A 19392-nucleotide genomic window follows, 5' to 3' on the forward strand; every position below is an offset into this window, starting at 1 on the left:
GTCTCCACGCGTTTGGTCTCGATGTGTTGAAAACCTCATTTGTCATTGGCAGTCCCATCTCTGAGGGCTGTATTAGAAGCATTATGCACTGTAATGGGCTGACATGTTCATCTGAAACTCTATTCTGTGTAGTTAATGAAAACATCCATCCTGCCCCTAACGCATCTGTTGGTGTGTGTGGCAAGTCATTCCAGTATAATGACACAGAGGTGAACATGCGCACAATGTTTCATTTAAATACTGACTCCAAGATGATGATGAATGTTGTTCCTTTTATGTATCAGTTACAATATTCTTTTGCATGGAGCTGCAGGAGATGAGTCCTCGAGACATGTGAGTCTTTACCATCAACATTTGGCATCTGCTGAGCTCAGATCTGGTTATTCTGAAAATGCTGTCTGGAAATATGGAAACGCTGTTGCATGTCTGTGTGTGTGTGTGTGTGTGTGTTTGTGCGTGGAGAAAAGACAAAATCTGACAGTTCTAGGTCAGACCGGTCCCACAGAGTCAGGAAACACACAAGACATGCTAAAACACACACTCACCCACACACTCGTCCAGGATGTGAAGATGACTAATAAATGTTTGTACAGGCGGCACAGATTTGGCTAAAACGGGGCGCTCCGGTGGGGCGATGGCATTTGACCCGCGATGATAGTGGAGCCTCCCTGATGCCACGAATAACCCACACCTTCGCATGAGCCAACCAGTGACATGAAACGCAATGAATGGCAAAACAGTGTTACCATTCTGAAGGCCATATAGCATGAATATGTTGCAGGGTTAGAAGACACAACTTCAGGAGGTACGTTGAAGCTTCAGTGTAAACACAATGTGCAACACAAAATTCAACTCCTGCCTCCCCAGAATTGTGCCATTTTTAAACACAGTTCTGGGAGCGTAGGGTATTTCACAGTCTCTGGGTGAAACCTCCTAACAGATACACCCTCACAGAATTTAAGCCCCTGTCGGGCCCCTCTTTGGCCCTTGGCTTCTCTCGTCAAATGTTAGCATGCTGTTAGCGGTAAAAACAAGATTCCTGAAACTGCAACTTTAAAAGAAAAGTGTGAGTGCTGCTTGATCTCGTGACTCAAATGAGATGAAACTGTGCAAATTGTTTTTTAAAAACATTTTCATCAGTAAGCTCTGTGTAGAAGATGAGCTAGCTGTTTCTGTGTTGGTCACTGCCAGTCTCTGATAAAAGCACCGTCGCTGAACTTCTTTGTAAGATATGGTTTTGTTTCATCTTCTTGTTCATGACTTTTACATTCAACTGTTGTGGTGTGTGTGTGGTTAAAGTGATGTCAGGTACAGTGAGGGACTCATGCCCACAAGTCACTTCCTCGTGACCCTCGTCGGTTTCATCATGAAGTTTGCTAGTTCTTCGACTCTGTGTCTGTAGATCATGTTCTTCACACATATCTACAACAACTTGGATACATGCTGGTCCTCGCCCTCCTCTAGAGCTGCATGATGAATCATTCTGTTCCTGACTGATGTCAACACGCTGATGTTCCCACTGTGCCACGACACTAGCGCGTTCACACTTCAGCACATCCTCCTTCAGATCACATCTTGTAGCTGCATAGTCTCTGTCCATGGACTTCCACAGATCCTGGAGTTTCTCCAGAGCTGAGCACAAGGCTGCCATGACAACAACGTGTTGGTGGTGTTTAAGCTAGTTTGTTGTAAATGGCAGAAGAAGCATTAAACACTTCATGTAACAGGTAAAGCTGGAAAGAAGGACTTTCTTAGAAGACATGTCGATGAAGAACATGAAGACAGTTGGAGGCTACATGTTCTCAGTTGTGCACACCAGCGCAGCGTCATCACAACACAGTCATACGGTCCCCACAGCCGGGGATAAGCGTCACACACAGTATGCATTTTCACACCAGCGCTGCCCACCATGTTCAGTAGAAGCATCAGAGCTTCACTCGTGGCTGGAGTGTGGAGAAACCAAGATGAAAACCAACAGAAATGTTGCGAGGCTGTCTGCCCATTGCATCATCTCTCCAGCCTGTAGTGGACATGACCGCTGCTGGGTGAGCAGGCGTGAGCGTAGATGATCGGAGGAGGAGAGAGAGACGGCAGATGCCTCCGCACTCACCAGTCGTAATGTCTGTAAAATTTCCCTCCGGTCTTTGACTGTATAACTAATACTTCTATTATTGAGACGATAAAACATTACGCTGAACCAAGCAGGATTAGAAAACAAGCATGACATCCCCCCTCCCACGCTTTCTCTCGCTCCGTCTCCGACACAAATATGTTGGCGCACGCACACGCAGATAAATGTGCATGTGTGGAAGCAAGCAGCCCAGGGCAGTGTGCACAGTGAGCAGCCATGTTTCCCTCAGAGGAGGCGGCCGTGACGCTGTGATCGTCAGCTTGTGTTCACAGGCCTCACTTTGGGTGACGTCTTCACGAGAGGGTCAAAGGGCGACGTGTGAGGCTTGAGCTTATCGAACAGTTCCTTACTCACACATTTGCTATCACAGTTTACCACAGCTTCAGTGACCAAGCTTCAGATTGCTGCATACCGAGGTGAAACTGCCTCCTTCTGCTTCATTGTATCGCAGGTCATGCCCTCTCCTGTGGCCAGCAGGTCTTAGCGTCCGGCCCTGACAGTGCGGTACAGTTATCTTGAGGCTCATGCCTCCTAACTAAAGTATTAAAGACATTCATAATTGTCCTCCAAGAACATGACATCTCAGGGTTTTAATGCCTCTTAATGGGCTAAAAAGATGTGGTTCCTAAAACGATGATATTCATTCCTCTAATTTACATTCTAAGACAATATTGAATAATATTTTAAGTGAACCCCTCATGAAACTGAAGACTCTAACAAAACATGTTCAATTATGCATGTTGATTCATTTGTGCCATTTCATTCTGATTTTCTCAGTTCAGGGCTCAGAGTTATTTTTTTCATTATGAATTGTATTTTCCTTATCACACCCGATGGCTGTGAACGTTCCTGGCTTGGGAACGTGGGCATTCAGGTGCTGTCACCGGATAAAATATACCCAAACAACCTTGTAGTGAGGCTGAATCAGCTAAATCTAAGGAGCATGTTTCACTCTATGTACGTGAGCCTGAGAAGTCTTCAATAGTGGGCCATGCTGCAGAGGAATCCTTAGGTTTGTATGTGATCTGGAGGGTTCCCAACCTTCCAGCTTCTCACTGACAAGCTTCACTGGGTCAATACCAACTGCTGCGACTCAGAACAACACATGTTCCACCATGAAGTGTGAATGGCTGAAACACATGACCTGTCTAAAGCAGTTGACCTAACCAACTTCCAAGTCCAAATTTTTGCGGTTCATGCTGAATCTAATTATGACCTGGATTTTGAGAAGCTTGTGCTCCACTGAACTCCACACAGTGTCATGTGATTTTGTTTGATCTGGATTAGGTTTTCCTGGAATGGCTTTTCTTCTGATCAAATTTCTGGCTATTCAATTGTCTTTCCTGGCCTGGATGATGGAACTGGACAAGCTAGACAAACGAAAGGGTGAGCAGACAGACTGCAGCTGCTTAAAAAAAGCAGTGATAGTTGTGACTTCCACATATTCTTCTCCGACAAACGTGCCTATCTCAAGCTCTCCCAGCCCCTTGTGGCTTCTATATTAAATTCTGCTTCTCCTTTTTGGTGAAAAAGCCTGCGATCCCATACTGCACTGCAACAGCTGGAGCTCTTCTAACAGCTTAGGATTCAAGCCCTACTGAATGCAGATGGGTGGCTGCAGGTGGGCCTGGTGAGTGTTGAAGGTACATACTAGATGCTTTCATTTAAGAAATAAGAGGGTTGATTTTTCAGAGCCATTTTACGGTTCATGCCAAGTTTGCTTCCTGGCCCCTGCACGTGACCCTCCCCCGCCTCATGAGACCCCGGCAGCATCTCACCTGAGGCAGCGCAGCGTTGATCTGCCGCTGGAGCACGTCCCTCTCGTGCAGCGCCCCCTGCAGCTTGGTCTGAGACTGGATGAGAGTCTCTTGCGTCTCCCTGAGGGACTCCAGCAGCTTGTCCCTTTCGTCCAGCATGTTGACCATCAACTGCTCGAAGTTGGCCTCCTGCTCCGAGCCGTTGGGGACGCCGCTGGCGCCTCTGGGAGGACCCCCCGAGTCCCCCTCGCTGATGGTGGGCATCACCTCGCACATCATCTTCCCTCCGGGGTCTGGGGCAGAGCGATCGCGCAATGTCGCTGTCAGGGTTTAAGATGCAGACAGGAGCTTGATGAGAGGCCCGATCGACGCCCCGAGAGCCGCTCCGATGACAAGCCGCTCCACATCCACGGGGATCCGGATCTGCCTCGCGCTCTTACCTAATCAACGCGCCTCGGAGAGCATTGACCTTCCATCCTTCAGTACCGGCGTGTGGTCCTCATCCAGTGAGCAGAACCGCCCAGCCCGGTGCGCCATGCGCTCACATGTACGGATCCCCGCTGGTGTGATTGACAGTTCGCGCGTGCACTAACGGGATCCAGAAGAGTCCGGGATCAAAGCGCGTCTACATCCGACCAGTGGACACCGAGAACGCGTCTCCTCCTGCATCCGCCTTCTCCGCTTCCATCTCTCCTCACACCGACACCGAGCCGACTCACTCCTCCTCCTAAACACACACACTCGCACTCATACACACACGCTCAAAACAAACACACGCTGGACATGCGGCTGGCTCCGGGATCTTCCGTCAGGAGCGGCTCTCAGATGAGATGGACCTCCCCGGTGCGACACTAGTCCCCCAGCCTGCGTGTGTGTTTCACACGTTCACGAATAGAATCGAACCTCTGACACATCTGCACACACGCTGACACGCGCCGGCCACTCCAAGAGGACTAGCGCCTCCTACAGGTTCCTCGCAGACCACGACACAATTTGATCCTCAAGAAAAGGTTCAGTTTCAATAATTTATACGTCAAGATTTACATAACACATATATTTAATTCGATTATTATGTAACCCAAAATGGTTATAACTGTCTCAGTAGCAATGTTTATTAATTTAGTCTCGATGCTCTATGAATTAAAACCTGCTCATTTGTAAATAAAAGCAGGAAGAGATGTTTGACAAAGTGCACAATTTAACCATTAAACTGTCGTCAGGCATACTTTGTTTAATTGACATTTTCACGTGTTTTTAAAAAAAAAGACTGCAAAAGCGTGGCGTCACCGCAGATGTCATCCCGCGATACTTTGGCGCTTGCGTCATTCCATGATGGCTGAAGATCCTGGCGGAGCAACTTTCAAATTCTCCTTCATTTCTCTTTCTTTTTCCGGACCTCAGCTTGCCATTGCGTCATGGCAGGACCAGCGGCCCTGGTAAGCGTCTACGGAACCTTCCTGTCGACATGCCCAAGAAAGGAAACCGAAAACGGCTGAAGTTTAAGGCCGGGGACGATTGTCCCGGATCAGGTAGGAAGCGCTCTCACGAGCTAACAGGCTAGTCTGCCCTCATTCACTCAGAGTCTGAATGGAGACTGTTCCCGCTGTATGTTTGTAACTGTTCGACCGGTTTTCTAGACTTGTAAAATCAAATACTTACCATTGTTTTCCACAGTGACAGTTGCGGATTACGCTGATGCCGATCCAGCCGTGGTGAAGAGTGGAAGGGTGAAAAAGGCTGTTGCAAATGCTGTTGAAAAAGAAGGTACTTTTCATTTAAGTGCTTCGTCATGATGGATGGTCATGGGTGGTTAACGGCCATAAAATCTCTGAGGGCTACTTACCAGTAGGCCTGCACGATTCAGGGGAAAATATGAACCACCATTTTTTTTAAGCTAAGAATTGATACCACGGTTCTCTTCCACGTTTTTTTTCTTCATGAAATACGTAGTTTATTGCACACATAAACCAGTTTTTGCTGCCGGTCAGGATACCGATCACATGGACTGACAATGAATTTGTAATCAAAATGGTGAGACCTTCTGTGTCTGTGATGTGAAAACATCAATTAAATTAATTAAATCATTTTAATTCAGAAAGGTGTAATTTGATGTGAGACGTCGCAGGTGAATCTCTAGAGACTGTGCTGCAATATGCTGACATATTGAGACAGAGAGCTCTGCATTGATGAAAGTTTCCACTCCAGATGTTTTCAACAGTTTCAGATTCAGGTGACTGACGAATGCTGCACCTGACTCCAAAACTGCGACTGATCCGGTCGATTCTGTCTCTGTGTAAACGACACCTGAGAAAGGCTGCTCACCTAGCTCGGTGAAAATAATGACTATTTGTTTGGCAATTCGCTTTGCGTTCTGAATGTCACTCTGGGACCGGCGGGTGTTGCTGAGCGTCAGCTGCGCTAACAGCTGCTGAGGAACCAGCGCTCTCACTTTCATGACCCCGGAACACTCTCCATGCTCCCTCCTTTTTTCCCTAACATGTTCGTTTTGAGGCTGTTTGGGGGGCTGATTCTCCAAACTAGTTCCTGGTTTGTCATCCACATTCCTTCAGTTTCTATCCTGTCGCCGACCGACCCAATCACTACCGCGTTCACGTGACCAGTGAAACCCATGACTACAAGGCACTTCGTCACTGGTTGACGGAGAAGTCAGGAGCATTGTGGGAACTCAGAAAGTAGTAGCTTGCAGCACCGCTTGGGAGCGTAAAACTCACAAAAGAAAGTAGCACTTGTGATGTCGGTTTGTAAATTAAATGCGAATCGAAATTAATTGAAAATGAAATCAGACACAAGGGTAAGTAACACATACATTTTTTGTGTCTTAAAAAGAACAGTTTAAACATGCTGTTTTTTTAAATTCTGAGGAAAGTTTCTATGCTGGGGACTGTTCATTTAGTCGCTGCGTAAGCCTATTACAGCTGTCTCATTGGAAAAGCTCCAGGCTCTGTTTGTCTTAGAAGATAATATAGACTTTATTGATCTCACAAAGGAGAAATTTGCCAAATGCACAATATCGTGGTGCAACGAAGCATGGCAGTATCCATCTGACTGCTGCTTCTGTCTGTGATCCCCGGGCAATTCCTCGCAATACCATCCGGCACGTTTGTGTGGTCAAAGTTCTGATCTTTGTTTCACAATGCCTGCACAGTTTGCGTCGTCCAGCGTGGTGTTTCAGGGCATTCAGTGAAACCTAAAACTTTGTTTTATCGAAGATGGAGCTGGTAGGATCTCGTTTTGGAATTTTTTTGTGTGCTTGCGTCCATAACAGGATGTGTTGAAATATCAGGACATTGTGAGTAGTTACAAAATGGCGGGCCGCAAGCAGATTTTAAAAAATCAATTTTGGGCCATTTTAAATCAGTTCTGAATCATAGAAAATGTGAATCACGATTCTCATGTGAATAATTTGTTTACACCCCCTACATTCAACGCCTTTTGTTTCAGTGAAATTGCTCTGTGGCTCGGAAGCATCACTTGGGGCTGAAGAAGAAGTTCTCTCTCTGGACAGTGATGATGAGCACGACCCAGGCAAGGATGTGGAAAGTGGAACAGATATTGTCCGCAAGAAGAAAAACAAGAGGAGAAAGGGTATGAAAGCTCTCTCTCTGCCATGATAGGAAACAAGGTCAAAGATAACTGTTTTTTTTTATCACAAGAAAACACAATGACAATCTTGATCATCTCTGGAACTCTTCATGAAGATGCATTGTTATATATTGTCTTCTATCTTTTTGTGGTCATCTTATGGGGCTGGAGCATGGCCGTCTGTTCACTGTAGCTCTATTCGTTTTATTTTCTTTCTTCTTACATGGTGCTGAAACTCCTACTTAATCCTGCCTTTAACTAGTTCAGACATTGGATTGTGCAAGTTTCGTAATTATTGGTTTTGGTCTCCATGAAATCCATTTTCCATGGTTCATGTTGCTGGGTTGAAATGGGATAGGATGAAAAGGGATTGAAGCCCTGAAGCTGCTGTGGTTTAACAGGAAATGTCCTTCCAGAGTGCAGTGAGAGCAGCCATGGGATCGAGTATCCAGTGGACATTTGGCTTGTGCTGTCCTCCTACATTCGTCCTGAGGATGTTGGGAGGTTTTCTCTGATCTGTAAGAACGCATGGATGGTCACTTGTACCGCTGCGTTTTGGACTCGGCTCTACAGAAGGTAAATGGTTGTTCATTATCTCTCTGGCTTTAGTTTTGCTCTTCGATTGTCAGCGTCTTCGGTCACAAGTGTTGTTGAGTTCTCGTTTCTTTGGTGACAACGTAGCTTGTGTCTGATCATTTGGGTTGTGCTGGACCGACTGGAGAAACACTACTGATTCATGCTCTTGTCTTTTCATTTTAAGACACTACAAGAGCGATGCAGTTCTGCCATGTCGCCTGCAGCCTGACTCCATCGAAGTGATGCGCTGCCTCCGGGCTCATGTCATCCGCTCCCTCTTCTATCTGTATGAGCCATTCACACTGCGTGTTGCAAGGATTCCAGCTCTGCCAGATTCAACCCCCACCTTTCTGAATAACTCCAAGGTGCTTGGTTATACTTTTGTCTGATAACCAGAGGACTTGAGTAGTTGCGTCAATGAAAGGGAAAGTTTTTTTCAGTTGGTCTGGAGTAGTGAGGTGACACTTTTCCATGAGTGGTCATAGATATGTGATTTTTTTTCATGGCACAGGGGGAGCTGAACAGTCTGGACTTTTAGAAACTCATATTTTAAACTTTTCTTCCACAGTGTTTATTGTTCTCAGTCCAAAGGGTTTCAGGAAATCGACCTGAGGATTTGTGGGAGTTTAATTTCAAGTTTGTGAAGCAGGTACAGTGAGTGACTCACCGTCTAAACCACTGGAAGTGATCTTAACTCCTTGTTTTCCTCACTTCAGGCTCACAGCAAACATAGAAGTGCCAAGTCTTTGTGTATGCCCAAAAAATATGAAGACGTCCACACCAACCCAGAGTCTGACTGCTACGCGCTTCAAATCCACACGCTCAACTTCATCTTCACCCCTGTTGTCATGGGCATGACGCTCACCCTGGTAGGTGCACAGTTTTTGCATGTTGATCCTTTAAATTGGCGAGGCCTGCAATGATTAGTCAGCTATTGAATTACTGACAGATGCCTTAATGCATCGATGTGTCATGATGTCCTCAGAAATCCACGACCATCGCGACCTAAAAACATCCACACACACACATTTCATAATGTGTCCGTACTTTCCATACTACTCTATGTATTTGTCAACTCATCTAACATGGCACCACATCCACCAGGCGTGGAGCGGATTCCAGTGCTCCTCAGTGAGATAGCAAGTGAACAACAGCTAGATGGGGTTGTGGAGACCATCATTTTAGCCTCCACCTAAACTCCATCCATATACCTGGGTGCATGTTGAGGGTTTTTGTTGTTTTAAAAGTTATACTGGCTGCATGAATACATCACGCGTCTCTCTTAAGAAGCACAGAGAAAATGAGGAACACAATAGAGTGGCCAGTCAAAAGCTTTGTACTGGTTTTATTTCCAAACAAAACAAATCAATTCAAATTCAAATTTATTGCAAAAATGTGCAGCATTGGTCCACGAAACAGAGCTGTTCAAAACTAGAGGTTTAAGAAAATGTCAATACTGAGATCATAAATACTTGATTAGACAATATATTTTAATAGTTTTTGCTGAAATATGGCAATACTTGATTTTGTGATATCATTGCTACACAAATACCTGGAAATGGTGCAACTTATTGCTGAACTTACAGTATTATATTAGCAATATATCACAATGTATCGTATTGCTACCCCTAACCCTGTGTCACAATACGTATTGCATCGGAAACTACCCACCAATACACAGCCCGTTTCAAAACCATGGAGCTCTGAGGCCGCAGACACTGGGTTAATGTCAGACTTACTTTACACACACTCTGTAGAACTGCTGTGAAACTTGCTGTACAATGCAGATTTGATCCTGCAATTGGGTCCCTAAAACTGGGGGGTTCACATGCAGCATTTAATTAAGTTATATAATTGGTTTATTTAAAGTATTATGTGTATTTTAGTTGCCAGAGAGAAATATGCTGAAATTATCAGCCTGTTGGAAAGCGTCGTCTGAGAAGCGCAGTCTTGTATTTGTCTTATCTTGTCCACCTTCTGCTGAAGGGCAGAGGTCACCTCCTGCTGATGTAAGCAGGTTAAAATCCAACATGAGTCACAGCAGGCAGCTTTTCCCCACTTTTTTCTTTTCCCCACTGATGTTCTTTAGCACGAGACCTTAAAGGGGAATTCTAAGTATTGGGAGGGTGTGTGCTCTTCTGACCTGAGTTTTCTGGGTTGGTGTATTAAGACACGTTCCTCACAATCATTCTTTTTCACCACAAGACCTTCACAAAGAAGCTCAATGTCTCATTATTACCTGTCGACCTGACTATGTTCTGACTGTGTTCCTGTTGGACCGAGACGCTAGGATCTACACGCAAGATGGCTTTTCTCATTGACTGAGAACCTTAAACCTCAGTGTGCCCACCCTATTCGCACTAAATCCCTGGTCTGAAAGTGGAGTGAAAATACTGGCAACAACATCTTGAGCAGGGGTCACTGACCTGTTAGCAACCGCAGGCTACTGCAAGGGCACTGTGAGACCCGAAGGGCTAAGATGCTCCTCTCAAATACTAATTGAGGTTTCACAATAAACCTCAATTAATTAATAATGGTGTAACAAAAAATGGAATCACAAATTCAAACATAAGATGGTTATTACATTATTATTATACATTATTATTTTTTATGGCCTGTCAGCTGCTTCCTTGGTCTCTGTGGGCTACTTTGTGCCTGTGGGCACCATGTTGGGGACCTGATCGAGAGTCTCTTCAAAAAAAGTGTGGCAGACTGTTGTAGAAAAGTTGGGTTCTAGCTGCTATTGGCCTCATGAGCAGGCGTGTGTGGCTGTACAGTTCAGGCTCTCTTGTCATCCTCCAGTTCAACATCAACGTGAGCACCGACATGCGGAACCATCGGGTCCGGCTGCTCTTCCATGACTCTCCTGTTCAGGCAGGCAAGAAGAAAGGTGACCAGAGTGGGACGCAGGTGGTGCTGGATCCGGTCCACAGCGTGAAGCTCATGGACTGGTGGCACCCCGAGTACCCCTTCTCCTTTCATGGCTAAACCCTCACAACACAACTGCACCATCACTGAAACACAACATGGGATTGTCAGCAGCACTGGTGAACTACTTTTGTTTCCCCATAAAATAGGATTTATTGTTTGATAGTTACTGATCCATAGGACAAGATGCATGCAGAGAAGCCACTTGGAAAGGAGAAGTGCTTCCGTATGTGAAGTAAAATGATTTTTGAAGACACATTTCTATAGACACGATAAATTCCAAGCGATCAGCGCACAATTGAGTAGTACCACAGAACGTGTCCTCACATTGCACTGTTTGGGTTAATGCAGTTTTCAGACTCCACGCTACTCCCCTGGATTTTAGACTGTGGTGCCCACCACATTAGTCACATCTAGCTGCAGCTTAACTGTCGTTTACATGCGAAGATGTACGAGAAATCTAATGATCCCCTGAAACCAAATGTGAAGCAGCCCCACAACCATTTTACCGTGACGGTAAAAGTATTAGCCGCCAGGACTTGGTAAGCTCGGGACAGACACAGCTGAACTGATGGTACATTTTTGAACTGCAGTACTGCCGGGAGTTTAGTTAGTGAGCCGCTGCCCGACTGTCGGTGTTGCCTCTGTTGATCTCAGATGGACTTGTGTGGGCAACATGGCTGCATCACAGTGACTGTGATCATGGTGACTTGCCCCTCCCCTGCTACTCCCAAACTTACCTCGCCGCTGCAGGCACACGAAGGGGCAGGTAACAGGGACATGGTATGATTTTGGTTTGATGTCCCGGCTACACTTCATGTCTGAGTCCATCCATCGTGATGAGTGTTATTTTAGTGTGTCTATTTTTTAAATTTTGCTTTCAATGTATTTAAATGACACTGATTTTAGCGGGTATCATTTCCAGATGGGCCAATGACGTGTTTAATTTTGCTTCAGGAAACCGTGTCACAAAAAACATTTAAGTAAAGGTAACGCTGTCGCTCCACGAAGCAGCTATTTACGACAAATTGTTCAGAAAACCGAGGTTAAATTGTGCAGAGACTTCGCCCTGGGCTTGTCGATGTGATTGATTGAGCTGGTGAATGTATTCATTGTTGAATGATGTTGTTGATCACTGCGTTGAAATAAACACTCGACCTGCTGTTTTATCAAGTCACGCTTCTTTTTTTTCCCCTGTCAAATACACAAGATTATGCCCTTTTCATTCATACTTGACCCTAGTGGTTCTCAAGCAGTGAGCCTAGATTTGAATATTTGAGCAGTGTATTGCGCTGAATGTGACTTTGTGTGTGTGTTGTTTTTACACATTTCTTTTCTGTATAGATTAGATTCGCTAGTCGTTCAGGAGAAATGGCAGGTTCTTCTGCCTGAGTCTGGAATGCAGCGCCCACACACCAGAAGAGCCAGACACGGCAGTCTGATGCTGACATGAGTGCTGAGGCTTCACAGTAGTGAAGAAAATAAAAAAGCAGGTTTAGTCATCCTGTGCTTGTTTTCCCCTCTCTCGCACTCTGGTTTCCTCCCTCTGCCCCAAAAAAATATGTGAAGGTTCATTGATGGCTCATAACGTGTGCGGTCTGTGTGAATGCTTGTCTGTCTACACGTGCTCCTGATGGACTGGTGACCTGTCCAGGGTGTCTTCTGCCTCCTATTGAGAGCTGATCTCATATGAAGTCTTCATTTTCTGACCAGTTGGATTAACTGCTTCTTTGTGTAAAGTTGGAGCTGCGTGCCCCTCTCTTACCATGTCCTCACTTCTGATGTCGTCCTTCTCATCCTGGATCACAAACTTGTGAGATGACCAGACCTGTTTCAGTTCCACGCTCCGGCTCCATCAGACTCAGACGCTATTGTTCTCGCTCATCATGGAAGTGTAAAATGTAAAAAACGCGTTCTGCCAGCAGGGGGAGACAGCGGCTCGTGGACCGCTCAAGATGATTGACCCAAGTGAAGCTTGGAGAGACAGATGGAGAACTGGAGACTGAGGATAGAAGCCAGGTATAACAGTCTATGGAAGCCCCGCCCTCACCTACCAGACTGTCCATCACAGCACAAATGACTGGAGGATGTGAAGGAATTTGCTGTTTCGATGTCTTTAACAGGAGTTGCCTGGTTTATGACCTTAACTTTCAACCAGTCTAAAGTATATGCTGCACCTGGGTGGAGATGGAACCAAAGTTTCGGCTGCCCTATTGGCCATCACTGACTGGTCTCTCAAGCTGCATCGCGTCACGTGTCTGGAAATGTCTGCCGCCGCACACTACATATCCCATGATGCAGCTGGCGCGCCGTAATTGGCGGTGACACAGGTGACCGCAGACGCTCCGAGCCGTGAGTGACAACATCTCCGCGGTCGGAACGAAAACAAAGTGTCGCTGCTGTGTGTGCGGAAGTTCACGGAGGACCCGGCCGTTTCTCATCGCAGTTGCTGTCCAGAACACTCGCGGACACGAGGGACGTGTGCGCACTTCCCCAGCGGCGACTCCGAACTTGGGTCCGTCTGACCTTCAGCAGGGTAAGAGACATGTCAGCTCCGCTCTCGCCTTTTTCTGGTGCGCCTTGACTCGGCTCCCTTCGTCAGCGGTTGCTATTGAACTTGACTGTAATGTCTCCGGACAGTTGAAGCCGGGTTTCTGGGATTCGGAACTGTTTTCCGAGCCGCAGCCGCGCGCGCTCCCGGCTACGTGATGCAAGTGGGATGGAAGAAAGCGCGGGGACCGAGCGCAGCTGGTGTTTTGGCTCCGGCATCTGCGCGGAACCCAAAACTTTCTCTTCAACTGTCATCAGCGAGTGAGCGAGTGCTTCCATTTATAAGCGGCGGTGTCGGTGACGGCGCCTCGCGCTGCGGCCATGCTGGAGTGAACGCTGCCTGGCGCGGCGCCAGCTCGGAATCGCACCGGCAACCCTTTCGATTCCTATTCTAAGATTAATGTCAGCACTTGAACACAGCTCTGGGGATGAGCACAGCTTGTTCACGAGTGAAGGGAAACGGAGAGGCAGATTGACACTGACATTAAGGTTCCAACCGGCGCCTGAGGTCAGGAGCAGCCAAAAGAGTTTCTCTGCAGGCTTTCTGGACCTTCCTCTGGAGAAGGAGCCCAGTCATCCGGGAGAGACCCAGAGTAGAACTGGAGACCCAGGGCAGACCCAGGACACAGTGAAGGGCCTGTTGACGTTATCACAATCAGAGTAAAAAAACTTTATTAATCCAGAGGGAAATTTAGTCACTTAACATGTATAAACAACAAAAATATCAATATAAAATGCAAAATAAGGCTAGGGCTAAAGGGCTAAGATGAAAAAAAACGTGCTTACTTTCACTGTAAATATGCTACGTTAAACCTGGGCTCTCTGATGGTTTTCAAGTGTAGTGACGCTCCCATGATGCTGTCCTCTGCTGACCCATCAGGTGACATTGCTGTCTCACTTGTCCGAGGTGTTTCTTGGGGCTGAGTGAGTGGAACTTGGGACCACCTCTTTATTCCTTCAGAAGAGCAGGGGGAGGTTTCTGGGAAGTCTAGAAGTCCCATCCGGATGGGTTCAGCTCAGACACTGTGGTTTTGTGGGCCACAATATCAACATGTGGATTAGATCAGGTTTTAAAGTCTGAGCTAGCGATAGCATCTAATGCTTCTGCTGGCTGCATTTCACAAATTGGCGGTCCGTACCTGGACCCAGAGCCTTGGGTTTGACATGTCTTCTTAAAATCTAGGACGTGAAAGGAAAATAAATTCGCTTGTCGCGGCTGCTCTTCCTGCCTGCTGGTGTGTCTTTAGTCAGACTGGCTTGAACAAACAGGTGAAAAGTAGGTTGCCATATTAGCGTTGTCAGTAAACAGTGGATCACCGAAGGAGTCTGCTTGACTTGTTTGTTAGCAAATCTTTTACGGAGCTGAAGCCACAGAACATGAGCAGAGAAACGCGGCCAGGTCAGAGCCATGTCTTCAGATTCAAGCCTCCGTTTTCCACAGTTGCTGTCGTCTGTGGCATCATTGCCGACCACCGTGCGTGCGTTAGACCAACAGCGTGCCCGGCCTCATCCCTGACCCTTGACCCCTCCTATGGCCTCATTGATCACCTGTCAACTACAGGGGGCGCCAAAACAGAAAGGTCTAAGACCGTTTAAATCGTTGACTTTTATTACAGTGAGTGATGCATCTGATCACCTCCTGGTCCATCACCTACTTTTGGAAAGCACAACTCTGAATACGCATTCAATATTTGAAACTGGTCTTGGTGTCAAAAGCAATATCACACAGTGCTGAAGTATTTTGGCTTTAAAAATAAAGGACGTAAGGCACTGAATAAAATGACAATTTAAAGGACAAACTATCCTGAGTTTCTGTCAAGCTGTGGATGTGTCTGACAAGTAAATTCTGACTCTGTACGCTACAGTATCTCCTGGGCTCAGGTGCTGCATTTGGTCCTCGGTCCTCAATGAACAAAAAGTCCCCAGGAGTCCCAGCTTGTTTTAGGTGCATGTGTTGTGACCTCCTCATCTGTCATACCTGTGAGAGTCACTGAGCATAGCAACAAACGCAGCTGGTTTCAGGGAGGTTGTTTCTCATCAATGTTCTGGTGTCTCAGTGAGTTTGTAAGTTTGGACTTGATTTAAATGAGATAATAAACGACCATTCAGGCTGCGGGACCAGTTTTTATCATCCAACAATGCTGTAAAAATGTTAGCGGCTGCTCTAAAATGACACCTTGGACTGAGTCTTTTCTCTCCAGAACTGTGTCAGCTGATGGTTCTTTATCTGGCCCAGTAAATGCTACAATATAAAGCAGCTCCCTCTGTCCAACACAGGTGTCTCATAGAGCTGTGACAGTGTAGCCACACTGTTAACACAAAGCTTTGTTATAGAATTGTATGGCTTGCTGCGGCTTTTAGGACCATTGAACTGGAGGAATTGATGTGTGCTGTCCTAGAAAGAGAAATTCAAATTTCTCTCAGACGGAGTGCGTGACCTCTATAATACGGTTAATAGCGCAACCAAGCTAGCATGTAGCCATTTGCTCGACTATGACTGGACTTGGTGATCTGCGGCTGCGTGAGCTTCAGCTATGAAGCGGAAGTAAACACACTGCTCCTGATATGTGAAGACAGTCTAATAACATTCTAAACAATAAAGAGAAGTTTGTGTGTGTAGTGTCCTCAGCCTTTGTTGATGTCTGTGGGGAATAAAAAACAAACCTGTGTTGTCACTCGCAACAACACTGATCTGCAGAAGTGTAGATTTGTCTTCAGCAGTTCATGTTGTCAGTTAGTTCTCACAAGTTTAGAAGGCATGATTTATTGGTTTAAGAAGACGGCATTACCTGCATACTAGCAACCGTTAGCATGGTTGCTAAGTTAGACAGGCTCTCTCCGGTGATCACTAGCGCGACTCTGTGCTTCAGCTGCTCCATATCTATAATTACAAGATACAAAGAAAACAGAGTCTCCTGAGTATTTAATTTCATTCACAAAGTTTAAACCAGAAATCAGCCATACTATCACAGTTGACAATGATGGTGACGGTGTTGAGACATGGTTCCAAAGTGCTGTTTCTGGAACCCTAAAGTTAAACTGGTCTTGGACTGAATTCAATAGAACCAGTAGTTGAGTTGTAGAAAAAAAATCAGGGGATGATCATTTTTTTTCTCACAATTAAAAACAAAATGGTGGGGGCTTCAGGTAGGCCACTGGTGGTGCCCGAGCACCATCCTTTTTCCTTTGTTTTCCTTGTTAAAAGTGCCCCATATTCTTCATTCTTATATTTTTGAAAAAAACAACAACTATTTATTGGTACTGGTATTGATTGCATGGTGTGCCAGTATGACTGGTACTGATTCATTTTTAGCTCAAAGATTGCTAGACTAGATTTTCAACATTCACTGTAAAAAGGGGTTGATTTCAATGTTTTGTTTTTGAGGGATGCCATCCCCTCACATCCCCCTCAGATCAAAGACTGAATATGGACGCAGCATTCAGTCCACGCTTTGCGTAAATTTTGTCCACAAAGCTTGTGGATACAGACTGGAGCAGTACCACCAGAAACCATGGGTGGCAGTGTGGCTGTTACTGCCCGATACATTGCTCTAAAGAGACCTGAAGAAGACATAACAATGGTGGAAGTTCTCATGGCCTCGCCGACAACCGTCTCCTACAGAGCTGCTGCCGTTTCGTACATTGTCAATACTTCTTCCACAGCCACAGTTGTCGTCATAAACCTTTGAATGTGGGCGTCTGCCCCTGGTGGATATATAGGTGGACAGCAGTACCATAAACGTAAATAACTCAGGGAAGCATCAGCGACGGTAACATTTGAAATAGACGGGTACAATTTCGTACGTAAAGGGATAAAAAATGGGCCTTTTGACAGTCTGAAATGCCTCCTCGCTACCTGTCAGCTTCACGTGTTCTTCCTTTACTGTCAGTGGGACCGGATGGACTGGACGGCACCAGCCCTCATCACAGAGCTGACATTACAGTAGTTCAGCTCTCTTTCTGGGAAGACATGAGGCAATCGGACTCTATTTCCTTAGTGGGACTACTTGGCATGGTTCTGTAGTCTAACTACCTTTACTCATGAATAACACAGGAGCGTAAAACACACCAAGTGACTTCAGATTTGGAGCAGCAGAGCAGAGAGGACAAACGTGGAGCTGCCTCCGGGGTTGTGGAGTTCACAGGTCAGGGGTCAGTAAACACACTCATCCATGAGGTCACTGTCAGCTTTGTGAGGGGTTAGTGACTAGTATGTGGAGCAGTGGTGACATCTGAGAGACTCTGGTGGAGTCCTTTTACTGGCCATAAAAACATGTATGTTGTCTTCTATTTGGGTCCATTCAAGGTCTGTCTTTGCTCTCACAAATGATCACCGTTGTTCCTCGGCATGTGTGCGGACATATTTTCTGCCTCATTGGTGAGGGGTCAGCAGGTAGAGTAGGTCAGCGATGGGCTCAGTTTTCCTTGGGCAAACAGACACTTACTCTCGTGTGAAAGAGCATCAGGTGCAAACGCATCACTGCCAGATTTGTTCAGTCAACACAACCGGAAGGTTTTCTAGAAGTGCCGAGGTATTTTCCTGAAAACCCCAGAGGTGACTGCGCAGCATGTGATTCATGACAATATGACCCATGATCTGTCAGAGGTGAACGTGGGCGAGATGTTTTGGGGCATGTGCTGATTGCGTGATTGGACTTCCTCATCTTCGCACTCCGCTTGGGTCTCATATCCTCTTTTGAGAGTTCTGATCTCGCCTGTGTTTGTGGAGACGAGATGTGCAGCCGAGCATGCAGTTTCACACTGACATTAACCCTTTGTGCGACGAGGAGCCAGGTGCGACAAGGGTGGGTGAGACATGTCAGCTGACCCCCAAGAGAAGAGTCGGGGTGTTAGGGAACTGAATCATAAGGTTCAGGACCCAAGCTCATTTCCATTGAAATGTATGATCGTATGAAGTGAATTTGTTTCGAGCTTTAGTTGCAAAGACGTTAATGATAATGCGTGAATGGGCCAGACTCTGACGCCACACTAGACCGGCACACAAATGCTGTCCCCAGATTCGGCTTTACTTCATGTAACTGCTGAGCCACTGTGATTATGATTCTGAGGTCCTCAAGTGACCAATGCTTCAGCTGGGTGAGAGGCCGATTGGACACCTCAGGGGAGGTGGAGGGGCTGGAGGCGGGCGTGTTCTCGAAAGTTGGTGACGCTTGTTGTTTGGCTTGTGTTTGACGAGACGAACGCTCAGCCTGCTCTCACTCTAGCTGCGCCCATGGGCCATGAGTTTGAGATCCATGATGTACAGTCTCTTTGCTCCCCTTACATGTGCTCATCTCCCCCAAAAGTTCAGCATCAAGCTAATAATGGGGTCCCTGAAGTGACGCTTCCTCTTTCTGTGAGGGACTCATATGAACCACACAGATTCTCTCTCTCTCTCTCTCTGTGGTGAACTTTCAGTGCAAATGCTTTTGTTGCACATCACCAAGAAGCTAGAGAGCAGGGAGGAAGCTGCTCAAAGACCCATATCCTTGAAGCGCCACCACAGTGACTGGAAACCACCCCTGAGGCATCAGGAAATGACACGACTGTGCCTTCACTGGAGCTCTCACTCGCAGACCCTGTCCACATGGAGCCGAAGTCAGACGTGCTGCGTCGGATAGGCCAATTCTTTTTGAAAATCAGATAAGCTGAGGCTCGGCTCTGTGTCGCCACTCATCAGGACAGTGTGTGTGTTTCAACTCCAGGACCAACACCAGCACTTGTCCGAAGTTCCAGCACCGCCATAGACGTTTACAGACCAGCACGACAGCTGCACTGCCTCCTGTTGAACCATGACTGTCCTCATTCGTGCTTGTGACTGAGGCTGCAACGATGAGTCGATGTCAT

General features: G+C 46.4%; 3 protein-coding genes across 5 annotated transcripts in view; 2 read left to right on the forward strand and 1 right to left on the reverse strand.

Moving 5' to 3' along the window:
* ppfia4 (PTPRF interacting protein alpha 4) overlaps positions 1–4792 on the reverse strand; it is a 42885-nt gene extending 38093 nt beyond the window's left edge. For all 3 annotated transcript variants that reach the window (XM_053867479.1, XM_053867477.1, XM_053867478.1), the window contains exons 1-2: positions 4329–4792; positions 3910–4208 (exon numbers count right to left, since the gene is read on the reverse strand). In XM_053867479.1, coding sequence (XP_053723454.1) covers positions 3910–4167 — 258 coding nt within the window. In that variant the 5' untranslated portion in view covers positions 4168–4208; positions 4329–4792. The remainder of the gene's footprint in view (positions 1–3909; positions 4209–4328) is intronic.
* Positions 4793–5227: 435 nt separating this feature from the next.
* tmem183a (transmembrane protein 183A) lies at positions 5228–12157 on the forward strand. Its single transcript, XM_053867937.1, has 8 exons — positions 5228–5417; positions 5563–5652; positions 7351–7494; positions 7908–8067; positions 8252–8432; positions 8636–8716; positions 8784–8936; positions 10870–12157. The coding sequence occupies exons 1-8, from the start codon at positions 5354–5356 to the stop codon at positions 11053–11055; spliced, it is 1059 nt and encodes a 352-aa protein (XP_053723912.1). The 5' UTR covers positions 5228–5353; the 3' UTR covers positions 11056–12157.
* A 1169-nt stretch (positions 12158–13326) lies between these two features.
* Positions 13327–19392, forward strand: part of tfeb (transcription factor EB) — a 30178-nt gene continuing 24112 nt past the window's right edge. Inside the window, exon 1 of the mRNA XM_053868141.1 lies at positions 13327–13531. The gene's annotated coding sequence lies outside the window, so the exon portion shown is untranslated. The remainder of the gene's footprint in view (positions 13532–19392) is intronic.

The sequence above is a fragment of the Synchiropus splendidus genome, chromosome 6 (genome assembly GCF_027744825.2).
Source record: "Synchiropus splendidus isolate RoL2022-P1 chromosome 6, RoL_Sspl_1.0, whole genome shotgun sequence".
Lineage (NCBI taxonomy): Eukaryota > Metazoa > Chordata > Actinopteri > Syngnathiformes > Callionymidae > Synchiropus > Synchiropus splendidus.